Source organism: Eptesicus fuscus, chromosome 16 (assembly GCF_027574615.1).
Source record: "Eptesicus fuscus isolate TK198812 chromosome 16, DD_ASM_mEF_20220401, whole genome shotgun sequence".
Classification (NCBI taxonomy): domain Eukaryota; kingdom Metazoa; phylum Chordata; class Mammalia; order Chiroptera; family Vespertilionidae; genus Eptesicus; species Eptesicus fuscus.
The window spans coordinates 29908655-29929158 of record NC_072488.1 but is presented as its reverse complement, the minus strand read 5'-3'; the positions used below and the strand labels follow the sequence as shown (position 1 = coordinate 29929158).

At 43.7% G+C, this 20504-nt stretch overlaps 1 protein-coding gene and 1 non-coding gene across 2 annotated transcripts; one reads left to right on the top strand and one right to left on the bottom strand.

The window, feature by feature from the left end:
- Nucleotides 1–410: 410 nt before the first annotated feature.
- GPR75 (G protein-coupled receptor 75) lies at nt 411–7334 on the top strand. The gene is made up of 2 exons (XM_054728283.1): nt 411–499; nt 5699–7334. Exon 2 carries the CDS (start codon nt 5724–5726, stop codon nt 7332–7334), a length of 1611 nt encoding a protein of 536 aa, XP_054584258.1. The 5' UTR covers nt 411–499; nt 5699–5723.
- Nucleotides 7335–16193: 8859 nt separating this feature from the next.
- Nucleotides 16194–16358, bottom strand: LOC114230350 (U1 spliceosomal RNA). Its single transcript, XR_003616252.2, has one exon. It is a non-coding gene; the product is annotated as a U1 spliceosomal RNA (small nuclear RNA).
- Between the last annotated feature and the right edge of the window lie 4146 nt (nt 16359–20504).

Here is a 20504-nt window from a genome sequence, read left to right as displayed (position 1 = left end):
CCAAGGCCCCAGAGCCGGGAATGCAGGCGGAGGGCTGGCAAGAAGCCCACCGGCCCATGCCACGGTGCGTCCCTCGGAGACCGAGATCCCTTGGGTCGCCGTGTGCTGTTGGCGCCCCCACTCGTCAGGTTTCTACCCAGTCCGCCTGCCCCTCTTCCTGTCGGCCGCCGCTGCCTACAGAAGGGAGCCCGGAGGACGGGGAGCAGCCGGCCCCAGCGCACAAGGAGGCCAGCGAGGTGGTGAGGGTGCGAGGGCAGGCGGGGTGCCAGGCCCGGGTGTCCGGTGGAGGGGGCGGCGCCCTCCGCAGCTCGGTGACTGCGCCTCTGCGCCCCCAGCTCCTGCGGCTCCGGGATGCGCGGAGGCGGCGGCAGCGGCGATGGCGATGGTGCCTCCAGCCCTGCAGCCTCCCGGGCGCCCTGCATCCTCCCGGGCGGTGGGTGGAGCTGGGGTCTGGGCTGCGAGATGGAGGAGAAGGGGCGGCGCTGCGGCCACCCTGCAGGTGAGAAGCTGCGGGCCCCGGAGGAGGCGACTCCACGGGAACAGGGAGGGTCGGGCACGGCGAGCCGGTGGGTTAGCAAAGAGCGCGCCGCGCTGGTCCCAGCCCGGCCCCTGCGCACCTGCTGTCCTGGCGCAGCCTGCGGAGCAGCCGTCTGGCCCCTGCCCGGGCCGCTCCCACGCTCCGAGGGGCCGTGGGACCCCTCCCCCACCGCCCGTGGCCTGGCCTGGCCTCCTCACCCCACCAACCCTCTCCCGACTGGTTCACTAGCTTCCCTGGCCAGGCCTAGGCCCTTCTTACCATAACCTTCTCCACCTCGGGGCCTCCTACCCATTGCCAGCTCCTGGCCGGGGTCGGTCCTCACCCCCCTTCCATACCCTGGGGCGTTCCACAGCCACCCAGTGCCCCTCCGCCACTGACCCCGCCCCACCCACCCGCTGCTCCCGGCCTCAAGAGGTAGTTCAACTGGGGACAAAGAGCTTGAAGGGCTCTGAAATCAGATAAATCCGGCTTGAATCTTAGTGACCGTGGGCAAGTCATCTTCCCTGAGGTATTCGGATCAATACAAATACAATGGGAAAGACACACAGAACTCTGAAAATGCCCGCCCTCGAGGAATGCAAGGCCTTCTGAAAAAAAATGAGTGGGAAGAATCCAGGTCATGAGTAGACTTAGGAAAGCGCATATAAAATGTTTTAATATACGGGAAAATATTAAGACAGCACACCAAATTATCAGAGACTCTTCACACATCTTAAGGAGAAACAATTGCCACTGTACAAGAAATTTTCCCTTACCATATTTTACTTACTACTTTAGGATCCTTCCTCCTGGTTGTAACAAGATGCATGTGATGTGAATTCATTCCTTCTTTGTTGTAGCTAATATGCCTGCTTACGGCAGGTGTTCCAACTTAAAATTTTGCTGGTTTTATGACTTTAATCACATTGTCCTCCAAGACCTATCTATGGTCCCAGAGATACAGAGTAGCTTGTATGCTTGCGTTGAAAACCTTTATTTAATATTTAGGCATAGCAAATAGCTATTTCTTTACCTCCCTTCCTCAGATCACTGACTTTTATAATTCTGCCTTCATAACTTCGTTCCAAATTGTGATCTCAGCCTCCTCTTTCTTATAGTCCCAGAGTTAACACTAATAGTAGTTACTTTCCTTCCATTTCCTTTATTTCTCCTCAAGTTTCTCTGCCAACACCTTTACTTCTATTCTGTCTTCTGCTTTACTCCCCAGCCTCTGATTCCTAACTTTTTTCCAAATTATTCCAATAAGAGTTGCTTTATAATTACATTAGGGGCCCAGTGCACGAATTCGTGCACCTTGAAAGGAACTGTGGGCCACGAGGCTGTGGTGGGCACACGGGTGGGTCTCGGCCCATCCTCCATGCCCCCTCCTGGCCCCTCCTGCCGTGGCCCCCGATCCCCTGTCTGCCGGCAGCCCCACTGCCACTGCTCACACCCGCTGACGGCGTGGAGCAATGGGGGCTGGTGCTGCAGTGGGTGTGAGCAGGGCTGGCGCCGTCAGTGGGTATGAGCTGCGGCTGCTGCCCCGATCGCCCCTCAAGATCGCCCCGAAGACCTCAGGGGAGATCTGGGCCGGCAACCACCGCTTGCGTCTACTGCCGGCGCCTGGCACCCGTCCCAATCACTCGGCGCCGTCAGTGGGTGCAAGCAGGGCCGGCACCGGCAGCAGATGCGAGTGGCGGGTGGGACTGTGGTGCGCAGGAGCAAAGAATTTTCAGTAACCACCAGAGGCTCGCCCCGATGACAGCGACCGGTGCCCCGCCGTGGTCTGGCGCCCCTGCTCACCTGCTCCACCATCCCGCTGTAGCCGACGTCCGCCATGTTCAGCACTCTGCTGCCTGCTGCCCACGCCCGCCATGTTCTACACGCACCCTGGTGGTCAGCGACCGGTTGTTCGGTTGTTCTGCTGTTCGGTCTATTTGCATATTCGCCTTTTATTATATAGGATTACACCATAACTATCAACCTTAACAAAAAGGTACACAGAAGTGTGTGTGTGTGTGTGTGTGTGTGTGTGTGTGTGTGTGTGTGTGTGTTTTCAAGTGTTGGTTTCCAAGAACTTTGAGTTGGGAAGAGATTGCAATACCTACTTGATAGGATTACATTGAGAATGACATAACGTTTGATGACGTATGTAAAGCTTCTAGTGTAAGTGCCTGGCATATACTGGCCACCCAGTAAATTATAGCTGCTGTAACAATCTTCTGATCTGGGGATCTTTCCCTTGATCTCGTTCTGTTCTGTTTAGCATGGTGGGGGAGAGTGTGGGCTTTAGAGAGTAACTGCTAACGTTCAAATTCATGCCCTACCACTTTAAGTTAGGTGCTCTCTGACTCAGTTTCCTCATCTGTAAAATGGGGGTAAGTTATATTTAACCACCTCAGGGTTACTGTGAGGATTCAATACGTTAAGCGGGTGGAGCACTGAGAACAGTGAGTGACACATCACAAGCACTTAGTACAGTTAACATACTAGTAATGATACTGATAGTTATATTCCCAACCTATAATTCAGCATTATTTTTAATCTATTGAAAAATGTATAATTTGTTGAAAAAAATTATAACTGTATAGAAAGTGAAATTTGCCCCTCATGTGCTCCAAATATTTTTTCCTCTTGCCTCTCACCCTTGACTAATGTTGCTGCCTCAACATCTCATTTTCCACTTGACAACTCTTTCCAACTGTCTCCTCCTCTGGGGTCTTCATAACTTCCATCACCCCACTTCAGTATTCCCCATTTACTCAATATTTCTGTTAGCACCCTGACTCCAGGTTCTTTATTCTTCTAATTCCCCCAGCCAAACTCCTGCTTCCCTCTTCACCCCTGTTTATTTCCCTACCTCCAGAGAGGAAACCCTTCGGGTGGGGGTGGAAAGAGGAGTTTGCTATAAACATTAGTATCACCTCTCTGCTCTTCCTGCCTCCTCAAACTGGGGTTTCTCTTCTACTTCTCTTTTCATCAGTTCATCCCAATCCTCCAATTAACAATAAAGAATAGTAAAAGTGTATCTTTTTCACTACGTAGGCATTAAAAAGTGTTCAGAAACAATACAATCTTAAGTGAAAACAAATAGCTACCCATTATTATTTTTTAAATTCTAATATTAGGAAACAAAAGGTCAGGATTTATATCCTCTCTGAACTTTTATAAGGAAAGCACAGAAAAGTTGGTCTCCCTTCCCAGTGGAGAAGTTCATAATGTTGTCATGAACCACTGAGAACGTAGAAGAGGTGTGCTTCCTTCACGGAGGACACTGGTTGGCTGTATGGATCTCCCCAGGACTGAACTCGTCGGATGCTCACTGACACAGCCGTACCTGTGATTGAATGCTGAGAGGCTTCTGTACCGTGGGTGGTCCATAGCTGCTTCCTGGAGCCCCCAGTAACCCCTCCCTGACCTAGCCCCTTTTCTGCACCCCATGATCCAGCACCTAAGGGGATAAGCTCTGACGCAGCTGGAGGTCTCAGGGACTCAGCTTGAGTTTGAGGTTAAATATTCTGCACTTTGCCCCTGGACCTCCCCAGTGCCATTATTTGTTCCTAAAAATGCTGGATTAAAGCAAATACCTTTTGGTTGTCAAGAGCATTGCATCCGTCTCCAAGGAACAACTTAAGCTGCCCCACTTAGAAGCATCTTGGGGAGCAGGGTGGGCACCAAGCCACTCAGGGTTTTGGGACTTGGGATAACAGAAGATTTGTGTGAGTGTACTTTAAATCTCATTGTGAAATGGGGGAAAGCTTAAGAAAAATAAAGGAGCAAGACGAAAAACAAGTTCTTCTATTAAAGTAGAGGCTGTGTCTTACCTTTTTACCCACAGCGCCTAGCATAAAGCTGCGTATAGTTTGCATATGATGAATGTAAACTGAGTGAATGAATGCATGAGTGGGTTGGGGGCATGTCCCCTGCTCTGTCCTGAAGATATGATTGTTGGAATAATGCTAACTCACATTTGCATCGCAGTTTAAAGTTTACCAAATGGTGTCTTTGCACCTTGTAAATCTCAACTATAATTCTGATACCCTTCATTAATTTCATTTCCCCCCTCACATGTAGTCCTACACCAAGTTTTTTCCAAAGGACGGTACGGAGTTGGCCAAGAAATCACAAGCAGCGAGAAGAAATTGTAAATAATGGCAAATAAAGGATTCTTCTTAGGGAAAGAAATAGGATTTGTTAGCAGTCTGTGGGAGTGATATAAAGGGCTACAATCTACTTCAGCAATACCCTCTGCTCCTATTTTAAGCATGTGCTGGTTTTGCCCCAATCCTGCAAAGACTTACACCCTTCTTGTAGTCTGTCTGTCCCCTCCTCCTTGCCTTCACCATTCACCCAGCGAGCTCCTCCTTGCCAGGACTCCCTTCAGCCTCTCAGCCTCCACCCTGGGCTGGATTAGGTTCCCCTTTCTTACTTCCACAGCACCTGCTACCATCTGATTTACAGCGTTGGGCTGCAATTACATAGTTAGGTTGATCTCCAGCTGGATTGTGATCCCTTTGGCCAAGAGGTTATATTCTTGTGTCTCCAATGTCTGGCTCCGGTGTGTTTCTAAACATAGCATCTGGACACCCTTCAATCAGAATCTCGATGGGCGAGGCCTAGGAATCTCCTTTTTTTTAAAAAAAAAAAAAATGCATATTTTTATTGATTTCAGAGAGGAAGGGAGAGGGAGAGAGAGATAGAAACATCAATGATGAGAGAGAATCATTGATTCACTGCCTCCTACACGCCCCCTACTGGGGATCAAGGCCACAATCCAGGCATGTGCCCTTGACTGGAATCGAACCCTGGACCATTCAGTCCGCAGGCCGACGCTCTATCCACTGAGCCAAACTGGCGAGGGCTCCAATTTTCCTTTTTTTAACCTGCTCTCGAGGTGATGCTTAAGGCCAGTTTGGAAACCACTGTGTCACAAAACCTCAGGTTAGCTGGATGAGTGTGTCTGGAGGTGTTTCTGTCTTTTCCGTGCTGGGCTTTCTGTGCACTGGTCACAGCTGACACATTCTAGTGCTTTGGACAAAGAGCAGGAGAGCACGCTACTGGCTACATTAACTCCTTTCTGTTTCAGGGGATGCATTTTTGTGTGCAGGCCTTTCTGCCTCGGGTCTCTTTTGCCACGTACCGCTCATCTGTGAGCTGAGGCCCTGACTGCCCTCCCCACAGAAGGAAGAGACCTTTCTCTCTGAAGATGAACTCCACGGACCACTTCCCGGACGCTGCCAACACCACCTGGCCCCTGCCTGGCGCCCCGGGGAGAAACGGCACCGCCCTGCAGGAGGGTCTCCACGTTCTGGTCCACACGGCCACCTTGGTGACCTGTACTTTCCTGCTCGTGATCATCTTCTGCCTGGGCTCCTACGGCAACTTCATCGTCTTCCTGTCCTTCTTTGATCCGGCCTTCAGGAAGTTCAGAACCAACTTCGATTTCATGATCCTGAACCTGTCCTTCTGTGACCTCTTCATCTGCGGAGTCACGGCCCCCATGTTCGCCTTCGTGCTGTTCTTCAGCGGAGTCCCGGATGCTTTCTGCTTCACCTTCCACCTCACCAGCTCCGGCTTCATCATCATGTCCCTCAAGACAGTGGCCGTGATCGCCCTGCACCGGCTCCGCATGGTGCTGGGGAAGCAGCCGAACCGCACGGCCTCCTTCCCCTGCACCCTGCTCCTCACGCTGCTTCTCTGGGCCGCCAGTTTCACCCTCGCCACCATGGCCACCCTCAAGACCCGCAAGTCCCACCTCTGCCTCCCCATGTCCAGCCTGGTGGCTGGAGAAGGGAAAGCCGTCCTGTCTCTCTATGTGGTCGACTTCACCTTCTGTGTTGCTGTGGTCTCTGTTTCTTACATCATGATTGCTCAGACCCTGCGGAAAAATGCTCAAGTCAGAAAATGCCCCCCTGTGATCACAGTGGATGCTTCCAGGCCGCAGCCTTTCATGGGGGCGCCTGGGAAGGGAGGTGGAGACCCCATCCAGTGCACCGTGCCCGCTCTATACAGGAACCAGAATTACAACAAACTGCAGCACGTTCAGACCCATGGATACACTCAGAGTCCCAACCAGCTGCCAACCCCTGCAGCCAGCCGGCTCCAGCTGGTATCAGCTGTCAATCTCTCCACAGCGAAGGATTCCAAAGCGGTGGTCACCTGTGTGGTCATCGTGCTGTCGGTCCTGGTATGCTGTCTTCCACTGGGGATTTCCTTGGTGCAGGTGGTTCTGTCCGGAAGTGGGAGCTTCATCCTTTACCAGTTCGAGCTGTTTGGATTCACCCTTATATTTCTCAAGTCAGGATTAAACCCTTTTATATATTCCCGGAACAGTACAGGGCTGAGAAGGAAGGTGCTCTGGTGCCTCCAATACATTGGCCTGGGATTTTTCTGCTGCAAACAGAAGACTCGCCTTCGAGCCATGGGCAAAGGGAACCTCGAGGTCAACAGGAACAAATCCTCCCATCATGAAACAAACTCTGCCTACATGTTGTCTCCAAAGCCCCAGAAGAAATTCGTGGACCAGGCTTGTGGCCCAAGTCATTCGAAGGAAAGTGTGGTCAGTCCCAAGATCTCCGCTGGACATCAACACTATGGTCAGAGCAGCTCCACGCCCATCAACACTCGGATGGAACCGTACTACAGCATCTATAACAGCAGCCCATCCCAGGACGAGAACATCCCCTGTAACTTACAGCCGGTAAACGCATTTGGGTTTGCCAGTTCATATGTTGCCATGCATTACCACACCACTAACGACTTATTGCAAGAATGTGACAGTGCGTCGGCCAGGCCGATTCCCGTCCCCTCTGTTTAGAGCGATGGAGGCTGGAGAATCTTGTTTGTGGCACTAAGGGATTTCTTGTTTTCCCTTCTGTGAGACTAGTTGTAGATCAAAGCTTAAAGACTCAACTAAACAGTTGGCAGTTAGGATTTTCTTTTGTCGGATTTATTAGCATCTGTTGGTTTGCCTTGTGGTCTCTTGACATTTTAAGGTTTAATGTAAAAGTTTATTATTTGGAATTTTACCCTGACCTGTGTTCCAATCTTTTGTACTAAACTTTTAAATAGATCACGCTACTATGTTAAAGTAGAGAATGGTCATTTGACTCAAGGTTATGGGTCTTTGAAGTATATATGAGCTGGATATTTTAAAGAATGTGAAGGTGTATACTTTTTACTGAGGTGTTACTTTTATTAATTAAATTATAAATTTTGATTTTTTGAAGTGTTGAAATGGGGAAGAATACACTTTTTTTGGTAGCAGACTTATCTGAATAAATAATACATTGTTAAAGCAGAAAATCAGAAATACATTATCTATATAATTATCCTTACAAAAAATACACAGGTATTAGGTACTTTCCTAAGACAGTCAACCTAGAATATACTATTATTATTATTACCATTTATTATTATAGACATTGTTATATTGTCAATAGTAGCTATATAGAGCTGTGGTGTTTTTTTTGTTTTTTTTTTAAGAAATGTTATTGCCTTAGCTGGTTTGGCTCAGTGGATAGAGCGTTGGCCTATGGACTAAAGAGTTCTGGGTTCGATTCCAGTCAAGGGCACATTGCCCAGGTTGTGGGCTTGATCCCCAGGGGGGCATGCAGGAGGCAGTCAATCAATGATTCTCTCATCAATGGTGTTTCTATCTCTCCCTCTCCCTTCCTCTTTGAAATCAATAATATATATAAAGATTATCCCTTGGTAAAAGTGAATTATTCTGTTCTATTTACTAGAATCCTAATGAAGAGGACTGCGCTGCAGTGTGGTAGCGGTATGCTACTCCTGGGAGAGTCGATGCTAAATGTGTTCCTCTCAGTCAGGGTTTGTTGTCTGGGAAGCAATATAGAGTGTTATGTGTTAGATTATGTTTATTATTGCTTAAGAAGGCATAAGGATGAGAGTGGGAATTAAAAAAAAAATGTTTTCAATGATTTCAGAGAGGGGAAGGGAGAGAGAGAGAGAATCATTGATCAGCTGCCTACTGCACACCCCCTACTGAGGAGCGAGTCCACAACCCAGGCATGTGCTCTGACCCGGAATCGAACCGTGACCTCCTGGTTCTTGGGCCAACCCTCAACCACTGAGCTACACCAGCCAGGCTTGGAATTTTTAAAAATATATTTCTATTGATTTATTTTTAGAGAGATAGGGAGGGAGAGGGAAAGAGAGAGATAAGTATCAATATGAGATGTAAGAAGGGAACATCAGTTGGCGGCCCCCGCATGCCCGCTCTGGGGATTGAGCCCACAACCGGGGCATGTGCCCTGACTGGAAATCAAACCAGCAACCCTTTGGTGCACTGGATGACACCCAATCCACGGAGACACACCGGCCAGGGCGGGAATGGGAATGTTTTGATTTATGCTTTCCTTCTGTGTGAGATGGTTTGTTAACAATCTGATGAAGAGTATCCAAGTAACTATTTAGAAAATTTCTTTTGTCTTTCTTTATATATTATTGTGGTAGAAAAATCCTTAAGATCTCTTTTTACTAGTAAACTAATTGTGTTATTCTCTCCCATTAATCTTAAACTGGAGATGGGCAGTAAGGAAAAATAGATTAAGTATTTCTATACCTAAAACTAATTTTATTATATACAGTACTCTGTGATTCCTAGCATAACAACTGTAAACTCATATTTTTATGTAAAAATGTTTTCATTTACAATTAGCATTTGAACTTGTTAAAGTTTTAGAACTGTAACTGCTAGACACAGGATGAGCATCAAGATACAAAATCTGTTTTTTTAAAAAAAATCTATCTTTAGAAATTGTTATATTCAAGAACAGTTATTGCAAATTGGAAGGCGCTTCACTCCTGTGGATGAAAGATATTGTTTGTAGCATTCTCTCCCAGGCTGGTTCCAAGTCCAGAGGTCAAGCGGGGCATGGAGAAGACACAGTGGGCACTCAGCTAGAACTCTGCTCAACCTCATCTAACGACGCTTCCCTTTCAGTATCAATCATTTATTTCTGTTTCTGAGACTAAAGTATGAGATATGGGTTTCAATTTCTTTTCTTTTTTTAAAATATGTTTTTATTGATTTCAGAGGGGAAGGGAGAAGGAGAGAGTGATAGAAACATCAATGATGAGAGAGAATCATCAATCAGCTGCCTCCTGCATGCCCCCTAATGAGAATCATAGGCCAGGCATATGCCCTGACTGGGAATCAAACCGGTGACCTCCTGGTTCCTGGGTCAATGCTCAACCATTGAGCCACACCCAGCTGGGCTCAACTTTTTAAAAAATTCACCTTTTAATACCCTTCCCTTCCTTCTCTTCTTTTTTTCCTTTATTTTTGTTATGCAATTTTATAATAGCAGAGCAAATATCCACTCTTTTATTTTTGGAATGGAATGCTATTTTTGGAAGTCATTATGGCCTGTTTCAATTGTGCTTTTATATTTTAAATATAACACTGTTTTCATTTATTAATACTCTCATGAGATAGGTTAGTTTATTATCTCTTTTTAAACAAAGAGTTATGATATCTAACATCCTCTCCCAAGATCATTTGAAGCATTTTGGCAATCTAGGAATTGGACTTTTTGTCTAAAATCAGACAGCTTTGTAGCTAATAACATTAATGAAGAAGATATTTCACACTTTTAAAGGTATGTATCTCTTTTTTTGGTCAGGGACTTCAAATGTGACTCAATAAAATATTTTTTAAAAGTAATGTCTACTTGTAAAATTAAAGCTGACACGTTTCCTGTGTGGCATTGGAAGTGACTTGGCTCATTTGGGGAGGTACAAATTATAGTATAAAGAAAACTAAGCATGTGCATAGGTGGCATTCAGTCTCTTTATGCTCATCAATAAATTATTGATTTAATTTGCATGAAATACATAGTGGGCTAGATTCATAGCCCTCCTCCATATCTATATCCATTTGTAGATATAGATATAGATGGACATATATAACTTCTCTCTTCAGAAGGGCTAACATGAGAACTAGAAGTAATGAGAATTCAGTTGAATATGATGAATTACCAGGTTATATTAATTAGTTCTCTTGATGCTTTACTGTGATGCATTTCAAGCACTTTATAATTGTTCTGAGGTTAATCACTAGGCCAGATTTGTATTTCTGATGCTTTTAATGTTCTTTTAAAATAATGTTTGGAAAATAAAAATATTGATAATTCTAACATTGCTGAATATCAGATTGCAATAGTATGACTTTTCTATCCAATCATTTAAAAACTATCAGAGACTAACAGTGATCATTATTGCATAACAGATAACAATGTATTGCCCTAGCCATTTGGCTCAGTGGATAGAGTGTTGGCCCGTGGACTGGGCTCAATTCTGGTCAAGGGCACATATCTCAGTTGTAGGCTCCATTACCAGCCTGGGTTGGGGCATGGGTGGGAGGCAACCAATCGATGTATCTCTCTCTCTGCTCTCCCCCTCCCTTCCACTCTTTCTACAATCAAACAAAAACCAATGTATTGAAGCTCAGAGAGAGTTATTTTCCTTAAAAGATGAAGTAATTTGCTTGATCACATGTTGTAGCATGCATAAATGCTCAAGACTAACGAAGAAGAACTCCAAAGGTTAATTATTTATTCAACTAAGTTTCTCACCTGGCAGGAAAAGTCCTGACTGATCATTTCAAAAACTTCTTTAAAACAAGATTAAAATCTGGAAAAAGATACAGAGTTTTAGAATTTTTAGTTTATCCATCAGAGTTTGCTTTTAAGAATCAGAAAATGTTAATGTAAGCAGAAAAGGACTGAATATAAGAAATTCTGTGTCTACTAAATCATTAGAAGTTCGGGGCTCTGACAGAGTTCCAGGAAAGATTCCATGATCAACACTGACCAGCTGGGAGAGCTGCCACTTTTGCTGCAACTGGGAGGGGAGAAGTCAGGAGGCCTCCTTGGGCCTTCAGCGTCCAGGGCACCTGCTGAAGTTGTTATTCAGCGGTCAGGAACCTGCTGCCACTGCTGCTACCTCCACAACGAAACCTCTCGACACCCCCAAAGCAAGCGGCTGACCCCAAAACAAGGCTGCAGAGAAAGTGTGGCACCGTGCATTTAGTGGGTGGAACCCAACTTGCATTTACTAGTAAAACCCTAGCTGCCTGCAAACCTGGAAACTGTAGTTACACCGAAAAGGTAAACTACAAGGAGGTTTGGAACAGATACTGAATTCCAATCTCCTCTGTCCACAATGGGCCACCAGTTTGGTTCTTAACCCTGTAGCCACACCCCTGGGCATTCTTCTAAACAACAGCAACACCATTTCCCACTTGAAATAATGCAACTGCTCTCACTGAAACAAAACATGCCTCCTTACCTCCAGCCTGGCTGCTTTTATTATCGTCTGTATCGTTGGTGTTCTGCAGTTTATCTTGGGATTGGACTCCTTGAATCTGTATCCTGGTGTCTTTCATCAGTTCTGGAAAATTCTTTTTTCAAATACTGTTTCTGTCCCATTTTCTCTACTCTTTTTTTTTTTTTTTAACCTTGGCTTTTATTTTTTTCTATGTCTTTGTTCCTCTGTTGTATAGTCATACACCGCATAATGACATTTTGATCAAAGATGGGCCACACATACAGCAATAGACCCATAAAATTAATAATATAGTAGAGCTAAGCACTTCCTAGTTAGGTAGCCATTATAATGTCATGGCACAACGCATTACTCATGTGTTTGTGGTGATGCTGTGTCAACAAACCTACTACACTGCCAGTCCTATAAAAATATAGCCCATACAATTATGTACAGTATATAATGCTTGATAATGATTATGTTACTAGTTTAGGTATTTACTATACTTTTTATCAGTATTTTTTATTTTTTAAATATATTTTTATTGATTTCAGAGAGGGAGAGAGAGAGAAACATCAATGATGAAAGAGAATCATGGACCGGCTGCCTCTTGCATGCCCCCTACTGGGGATCAAGCCCGCAACCCTGGCATGTGCCCTGACCAGGAATTGAACTGTGACTTCCTTGTTCATAGGTTGATGTCCAACCACTGAGCCACGCCAGCCGGACTTTATCGGTATTTTAGAGTGTACTCTTTCTACTTATGAAAACATTTGCTGCAAACCACTATGCTGTGTTATGCCGGCAGCAGTCTCATACATCTTGTGTTTACGGTGTCTCTTTTTTAAAATAAATATATATTTTTATTGATTTCAGAGAGGAAGGGAGAGGGAGAAACATCAATAATGAGGAAGAATCATTGATCGGCTGCCTCCTGCATACCACCCCACTCCCTTTAGGATCGAACCTGGAACCCGACATGTGCCCTGACTGGGAATCAAACCATGACCTCCTGGTTCATAGGTCGACTCTCAACCACTGAGCCATGCTGGCCAGGCTACCATGTCTCTTGACTGCATCATTATCTCTTGTGCTTGATTTAATCTCATGTTATTTTGTTCATCATGGCCCCTAAGTGTGCAAAATCCACTATTAATGTTGCCAGTGAGAGGCCATATACAGTGATTGACCTGGAAACAAAATTAAAAATGATTAAGGACTAGGAAGGTGGAAAATCAGCTCACCAATTAGGCCTGTCCCATTCCACTGGAGCTATGATTCCAAAGAACAAGACAAAGTGGCAGAGCTGTTAAAATATCTGCTTCAGCCCTAGCTGGTTTGGCTCAGTGGATAGAGCATGGGCCTGCGACTGAAAAGTCCCAGGTACAATTCCGGTCAAGGGCACATGCCTGGGTTGCGGGCTCGATCCCCAGCGGAGTGTGCAAGAGGCAGCCGATCAATGATTCTCTCTCATTGATGTTCCTATTTCTCTCTCCCTCTCTCTTCCTTGCTGAAATAAAAATATTATAAATAAAAGATAAAATAAATTTAGTGTAGTCTAAGAGGAGTGTGTGTAAAGTCTACAATAGTGCAGTAATGTCCTAGGCCTTCACATTCACTCGCCACCACTCACTCACTCATGTGGAGCAACTTCCAGTCCTGCAAGCTCCATTAATGGTAGGCACCCTATGCAGGTGGACCATTTTACAAGTTTTATACCATTTTTTGTACTGTACCTTTTCTATGTTTAGATACACAACTTACTGTTGTGTTACAATTGCCTACAGTATTCAGTACAGTAACATGTGGTACAGGTTTGTAGCCTAAGACTATCAGGCTATACCATATAGCTTAGGTCAGTGGTCGGCAAACTGCGGCTCTGTTGACTAATGAGTTTGCCGACCACTGACCTAGACTCTCGATTCCAATAATTACAGGCTGTTGTATTTCCTTGTGATTAAGCCCCTATCCCAGTGGTCGGCAAACTCATTAGTCAACAGAGCGGCAAACCGCGGCTTGCGAGCCGCATGTGGCTCGCGAGATTCAGTTTGCCGACCACTGGCCTAGGTGTACCATCCAGGTTTGTCTAAGTTCACTCCATACTGTTTGCGCAATGATGAAATCGCCTGATGGCACATTTCTCAAAATGTGTGTATCCTATCATTAGACAATGCATGACTATTCTGGATAATTTCTTTCAATTTATCTTTCAGTTCACAAATTCTCGCCTGTTAAAATTGATAATCAGCTCTTTGATTTCAACTATTATGACAATGTTTTTCATTTATAGAAATTTTATTTGCTCATTAAAAAAAACCCTGTTACATTGCATTTTTAGTTTCTACATCTACTTAAAAGTGAATCATTTATTTCTTAAACAGAGTAAAAATAGTTCTCTGAAATAACTGATAATTTCAGTATTTTATTATTTTTATTTGGTTATTTGTTTTATTTTTTTAAATGTATTTTTATTGATTTCAGAGAGGAAGGGAGAGGGAGAGATAGAAACATCAATGATGAGAATCATTGATCAGCTGCTTCCTGCACTGATTGGGAATTGAGCTGGAAACCCGGGCATGTGTCCTTGACTGGAGTCGAGCCTGGGACCCTTTAGTCCACAGGCTGATACCCAATCCACTGAGGAAAACCGGCTAGGGCATCAATATTTTATTTTTTTAATAGGCCTCTTGTCTATTATTTTTGTTGGTACTTCATGATGCCTTGTCTCCTTCATGCTTTATTTATTTATTTATTAAATCCTCACCTGAGGATATTTTCCCATTGATTTTTAGAGAGTGGAAGAGAAAGGAAAGAGAGAGAAACATCGATATGAGAGAAACACATCGACTGGTTGCCACCTGCACGAGCCCTGACCAGGGCCCGGGCCAGGGAGGAGCCTTTAACTGAGGTATGTGGAATCGAACCTGGGACCCTTTGGTCCCCAGGCAGACGCTCTATCAACTGAGCCAAACCAGATAGGGTCATACTTTATTTTTTATTATTTTTTTAAATATCTTTATTGATTTCAGAGAGGAAGGGAGAGGGAGAGAGAGCTAGAAACATCCATGATGAGAGAGAATCATGGATCGGCTGCCTCCTGCACGCCCCACACTGGGGGTGGAGCCCACAACCCGGGTATGTGCCCCGACCGGGAATCGAACCCTGACCTCCTGGGTCATCGGTTGGCGCTCAACCACTGAGCCACGCCGGCCGGGCGGTCATACTTTATTTTTACTGTGAGCTGCTAATTTTCCTTGAAAAATTTTCTATGGAAATGCCTCCAGAAAAGTTTTACATCTACTTCCTCTTTCCAGGCATCTGTGTATTGCCAGTTCAAGACTACTTTAAACTGAATTTGAAGTGTTTTGGAACTACCTAGGTGATAGGAAGGATGCTTATCTACAAGGCAGTAAGCTTGTGGTTACAACCTATAATAAATGTTGTTTTTTATTTCCCCTTCCCTCCATTTCCTGTAAACTTCCAAGACAACTTTTCTTGGGGTCTTCTGGTCATGAAATAGATTGGAATAGGGTAAGTTTTTTTCCTCTTTATCCCTACCCTGAGGATGTAGATCTTTGGGGGATGGGGGTCCCAGTTTTATGGGGAATGGATCTCCCTTAAGAGGGGGTGGGGGGGGGGTCATAAAATTGAAGCTCAATTTTTCTAGGTTTGGCAAATGCCTTCAGGACAAAAGTATACACCATCCTTCACTTACCTCTTAGTGTCATTTTCTCATATTTTTGCCTTGTAATTTTTTATTTATTTTATTTTTATTTTTTTGGTGATTTTAAGAACCCTTTGGAGGGGTTCTGAAGTTGAAATGTTTAATGTTAACTAAATCAAAGCATTATTACTATCACCCTCCCACCCAAACTGCTCCGTTTACTACTACTACTACTACTACTACTACCACCACCACCTACATTTATTTTTTACTGTTATTGATTTTTTAAAAATCTTCACCAGAGGATATGGAGAGAGAGAAACATTGTGTGAGAGAGATGCATCGATCAGTTGCCTCCAGTACTTGTCCTGACCAGGGATGGAACCCTCAACCTAGATATGTGCCCTGACTGGGAATCGAACCTGCAATCTTTTGGTGTACAGGATTACACTTCAACCAACTGACTCACCTGGCCAGGGCTCAAGTTTTTTTTTTTTTTTTTTTTTTAATTTGTTAATTATAAAAATTTTAAATTGATTTCAGAGAAGAAAGGAGAGGGAGAGCAAGATAGAAACATGAATGATGAGAGAGAATCCTTGATCGTCTACCTCCTACACACCCCACTGGGGATTGAGCCCACAACCAGGACATAGGCCCTGACTGGGAATTGAACGAACTGTGACCATGCCAGCTGGGCTCAAGTTGGATTTATTTTTTTTCCAGGGGAGAGCACAAACAGTCCCCCACTACCACAAATCATTATGCAGTCGAGTTTCCCACATTTGGGGAAATGGCAGCGGTCAGCACATCCGGAGTGCAATGGATAAGCCTCGCCCTGGGCAAACCACCTTCGTGATCATGGTACCTCCCCTGCCAGGTAAGTATCAAGTTGGATTTTAATATCTATTCAGAGACAGAAGTTGAAGCCTTCTCTATATTCCCAGGATGATAATCAGCAGGGCTCTAATGAAAGGGGACATGGGTCTTGATTTGGGAGGAAACAACTCCTGTTTCTGTTTACTCAGTTAGGGCACCTTTTCCCAAGGGACCACCTGGCTGCCCAGGAACTGCCAGCCAACCTGCATTCATTCTCACTGGAATTCCTTGGCTCATTATGCAGCCTGAGGACACTGAAGGCACACTCTTCAGCAACCGCACAGGAATTAAAGAAGGGAAGGAGTAACTAGTTCTTGCAGGGCGAGAAGGGAGGATACCAATTACTTTAAAGTATATGGCAATTTGAATAAAAGTGTGGATTTAGTGACATTTGGTTTTCCATAAGAGACAGTTAATAGGCAATCTCTTCAAGTCCAATATCTTTGATATTAATTTTATCAAAGTAAAGATATTACTTCATTACTTATGGAGACACTAGTGAACTTTCCTTCCTCTAGCCCAATAAACAGATAATTCTGCTTTTTAAAAACTACATGTAGCTGGTGCCAAGATAGGTTCAGTTTGTTTGCCTGTGTTCCGTGTTATGTGCATGTTTGCTCTTTTGACACTTTCCGGAACCTTCAGCTGCATGGAGCATGCTGATGAGTGGGAGACCTTTCAATGGACTCCCAATGTGGGAATCCTGCTTTCCATGCAAAGCCTGATGTTTTGCGAAGTGCCGCTTGTTCAGATGCCAGAGAGACCTTAAAAAGTGGAGCAGTTCACAAAGAGCGCTTTGTGCCTGCCTCCTGTGGCTGCGGCACAAGGAGTGGTTTCATAACCTGTGTAAGTGCTTCAGGCTCGGCACGTCACCTCTGATATTAGCAAGGGCTAATGAAAGCTTTTTGCTCATTTGTTTGGCTTCAGTAACCAAGTATGTCAATGAAATTATAAGATGCGATTTTATTAATCACATCTCTAAGGAAAGCTATGCCTGGGAATTGTGTTATTCATAGAGACCATTATGTTAGACACTTTCTCGGAGGAGTCCAGAGTACCTCAGAACCAGAATGTTTTCAACCCAGGGAGTTGGAGACTAAAGATTCAATTCCTTTCTTGACCTTAGAAATCATGGACTTGACTTTCCAACCATTGTAAAACTGAGGAAAATTTTTTTCCCTTCAAGCATCAAACACTGAAAAATAAGGACTGGGCCCTAGCCAGTTTGGCTCAGTGGATAGAGTGATAGTCTGCAGACTGAAGGGTCCCGGGTTCGATCCACTTATCTCAGTTGCAGGTCTGATCCCCAGCAATGGCAAAATATCCTTGGAAGAAGATTAACAACAACAAAAGGACTGGTAGGAAACCCATGGGAAATGAGGTAGTTGGGGAAGGTTTTATAAGGTGTGGGTGAGAAAGAAGCATCAAGGTTCATGCATTTATTCAGCAAATATTTGTTGAAGGTAAATTTTATGTGGATATGTAGTGGTCTATGGTTTCTTTACCACCCCTGCCAAACAACTGAAAAAAAGAAATTGAGAAATGGATTTTTTAAAAGCCAAATCACCATATATCATTCATATATATGAAAGACTTCTATGTTCAAATGGAAAAGCAAGCACTGGTAAATAAAATCACCCAACACCAGGAAGAGTTTAAAAATAGATTCTAGTATAGCTGATGTTTTATTTTCATTTGAAATTTCGATCACAATTCCCACTCATTCAAAAGTTAAAGCTTTTTATTATAATTATTTTTATTTTCCTGTTTAGTTAAGGTCTTTTATGTCAATAACTTGGCCTGATTATGTGCTAGGAAGTTTAAGCATTGTCAGAAATCAGGTCAGACTGACTGAAAAAACGAGTGCAGCAGGGACTGAACACAATGCTTGCTATTCAGTTTAGCTGAGATAATTTGTGGCCTTCCGTTGCCAAGTCTCTTTAATCAAGGACAGAAGGATATAAACTAGAGGTGGCCTACAAGCCCCATCTAGTGGCGTCTTGAAGAAAAGCAGGTAAAACAAAAAATAAAACAAAAAAGGCTCCACGTCAAACTAGATGAGCTACTAGTTTTCCCCCTGAAACTCTAATCAGGAGGATTAGTATGCATGTCCTTGTTAGAAGTTCCTAAGTCAGTGATTCTCAATCACTGCAGAATATATTTAAAATAAAGAGAATCAGCCCAGCCGGCATGGCTTGGTGGTTGAGCATCGACCTATGAACCAGGAGGCCACCGTTCGATTTCTGGTGAGGGCACATGCCCAGGTTGTGGGCTCGATCCCCAGTGTGGGGCATGCAGGAGATAGCCAATCGATGATTCTCTCTCATCATTGATGCTTCTATTTCTCTCTCCTCCCTTCCTCTCTGAAATGAATAAAAATATATTTAAAAATAAAATAGAGAATCACTGAGGAAGCTCATTAAAAATGCAGATTCATAGGCTTTGTCCAAAAAAATCTGATTTAGTAGGTCTGAGATAGCACCCACCTTAATAGAGTCTCCACTTTGAAAAAGACTTCTCAAAATGCCTTAGGCATATCATAGCTGAACCTTTCCCCTGTCTATTAGGAATTCAGCCTACTTATTATTTTAAAGCAGGATGGCTGCATAGTAGAGGGAGCAGTAAAACAATTTAGAGATCAAATGAGACTACATAGATTACAGATAAGGGACCCAAGACTTACAAGAAATATGGAGATAGCTGGTTTAGTTCTCCCCTCAAAGAAGTTGAAGCTGTTAGCCAAGACAGAAGGCTGACTTATTTTTTTAAAAAGTTTTATTTAAAAATAATTATGATATGTATTTTTAAAATCTTCTGAGCTAAACTATTCTAGTACAGTTTTTTAGATATTCCCCCCCACTTACAAGAGAAAGTGTTGGGCCTAATTATTCTCAAAGTGTCTTCTAGCACTAACCTTTCACAATTCTAACTCCCTCCCCTCCTATACCATTGATCTAAACGTGAGAGTAATTCTATTTGTCGTAGTTCACTGATATAATAAATATGATTCTTTAATTTATTAAATAAATGAATGTTAATGGCTTTTGTCTCTTATCCTATAATGTTAACAGGAGACAAGGGCACTATTAGAAGATAAGCTAACACTTACTGGGAACCTGGTGTCAAGTCCTGGGGCTTGGCTTTTGACATACAGTAAGATTAACCACTGACACAAGCACCTCCTTACAAAAGAGGAAGTGATGCCCAAAGAGGTTAATTGACCTGTCCAGGATCACACAGCTAGTAAGTTAAAGGCAGTATTGGGCCTAGGTTTGTATTTAAAGTGCATGTTCTTTCTGTATGTGCGATTTCCTACTAAAATCTCCAAACAGCCTTCCAGTAGCCAATTGTATTAACCTTTTCTCAAACGAAAATATCTCTATCAGAACTACTGAAAAGGAGAAAAAGTAAAGTATTTTATGGCCACTTTTATGTCCTTAGATATGTATGTCTAAAATACAACAGGGTAAATTCGTGTGCCACAGGGTAGTGGAGAAAATAAAGAAGCTAAATGATCTGCCATTGACTATATGACAACATTGCTGTGGACATTTTATTCACTTTAAATATTGTGCTGTAAAACTGTCCAGAACAAGATCTGTGGTACACGGTAGGCAAATACAAAGGACAGCCAGCAGAGTATGTTTTCTTAGAGTGAGTCATTCTAAGTCAAGAGAGAAGAATCACTGACTGTGTACACCAGAAACATACTTTGAGGGAAACACACTCATATCAAGGAGAAAGAAATAGACAAATGTTCTGAGAGAGGGGCAACTTAGTATAAGTAAGTTTCTTGGGATTAACAGAGGTGAAACCTTATATGTGAGGCTCTACTATGTGCCCAGTTTTTAGTTCAATACTGTGTAGAGAGCAGTTGCAAAATAAAAATTTGTTGAAAAGGATTTCAGTCACTAGAACACAGTTTACAAAGTCTCCCATTTAAACAGCCTAACAATTTCTTTCTTCATTATCTTTACTTCATTAACTAGTTATATATACTATAATTTACATAATAAATCTATTATTTAAAAACTTTCAATAGGTACAATTATGGCATTTCAATAGGCTGGAGTCTAAACTGCTTGGATGAGATTTACTTTGGAATCACATTATCCAAGCAAAGAAAAACACAACCAGTTCATAAGGCAGAACAAA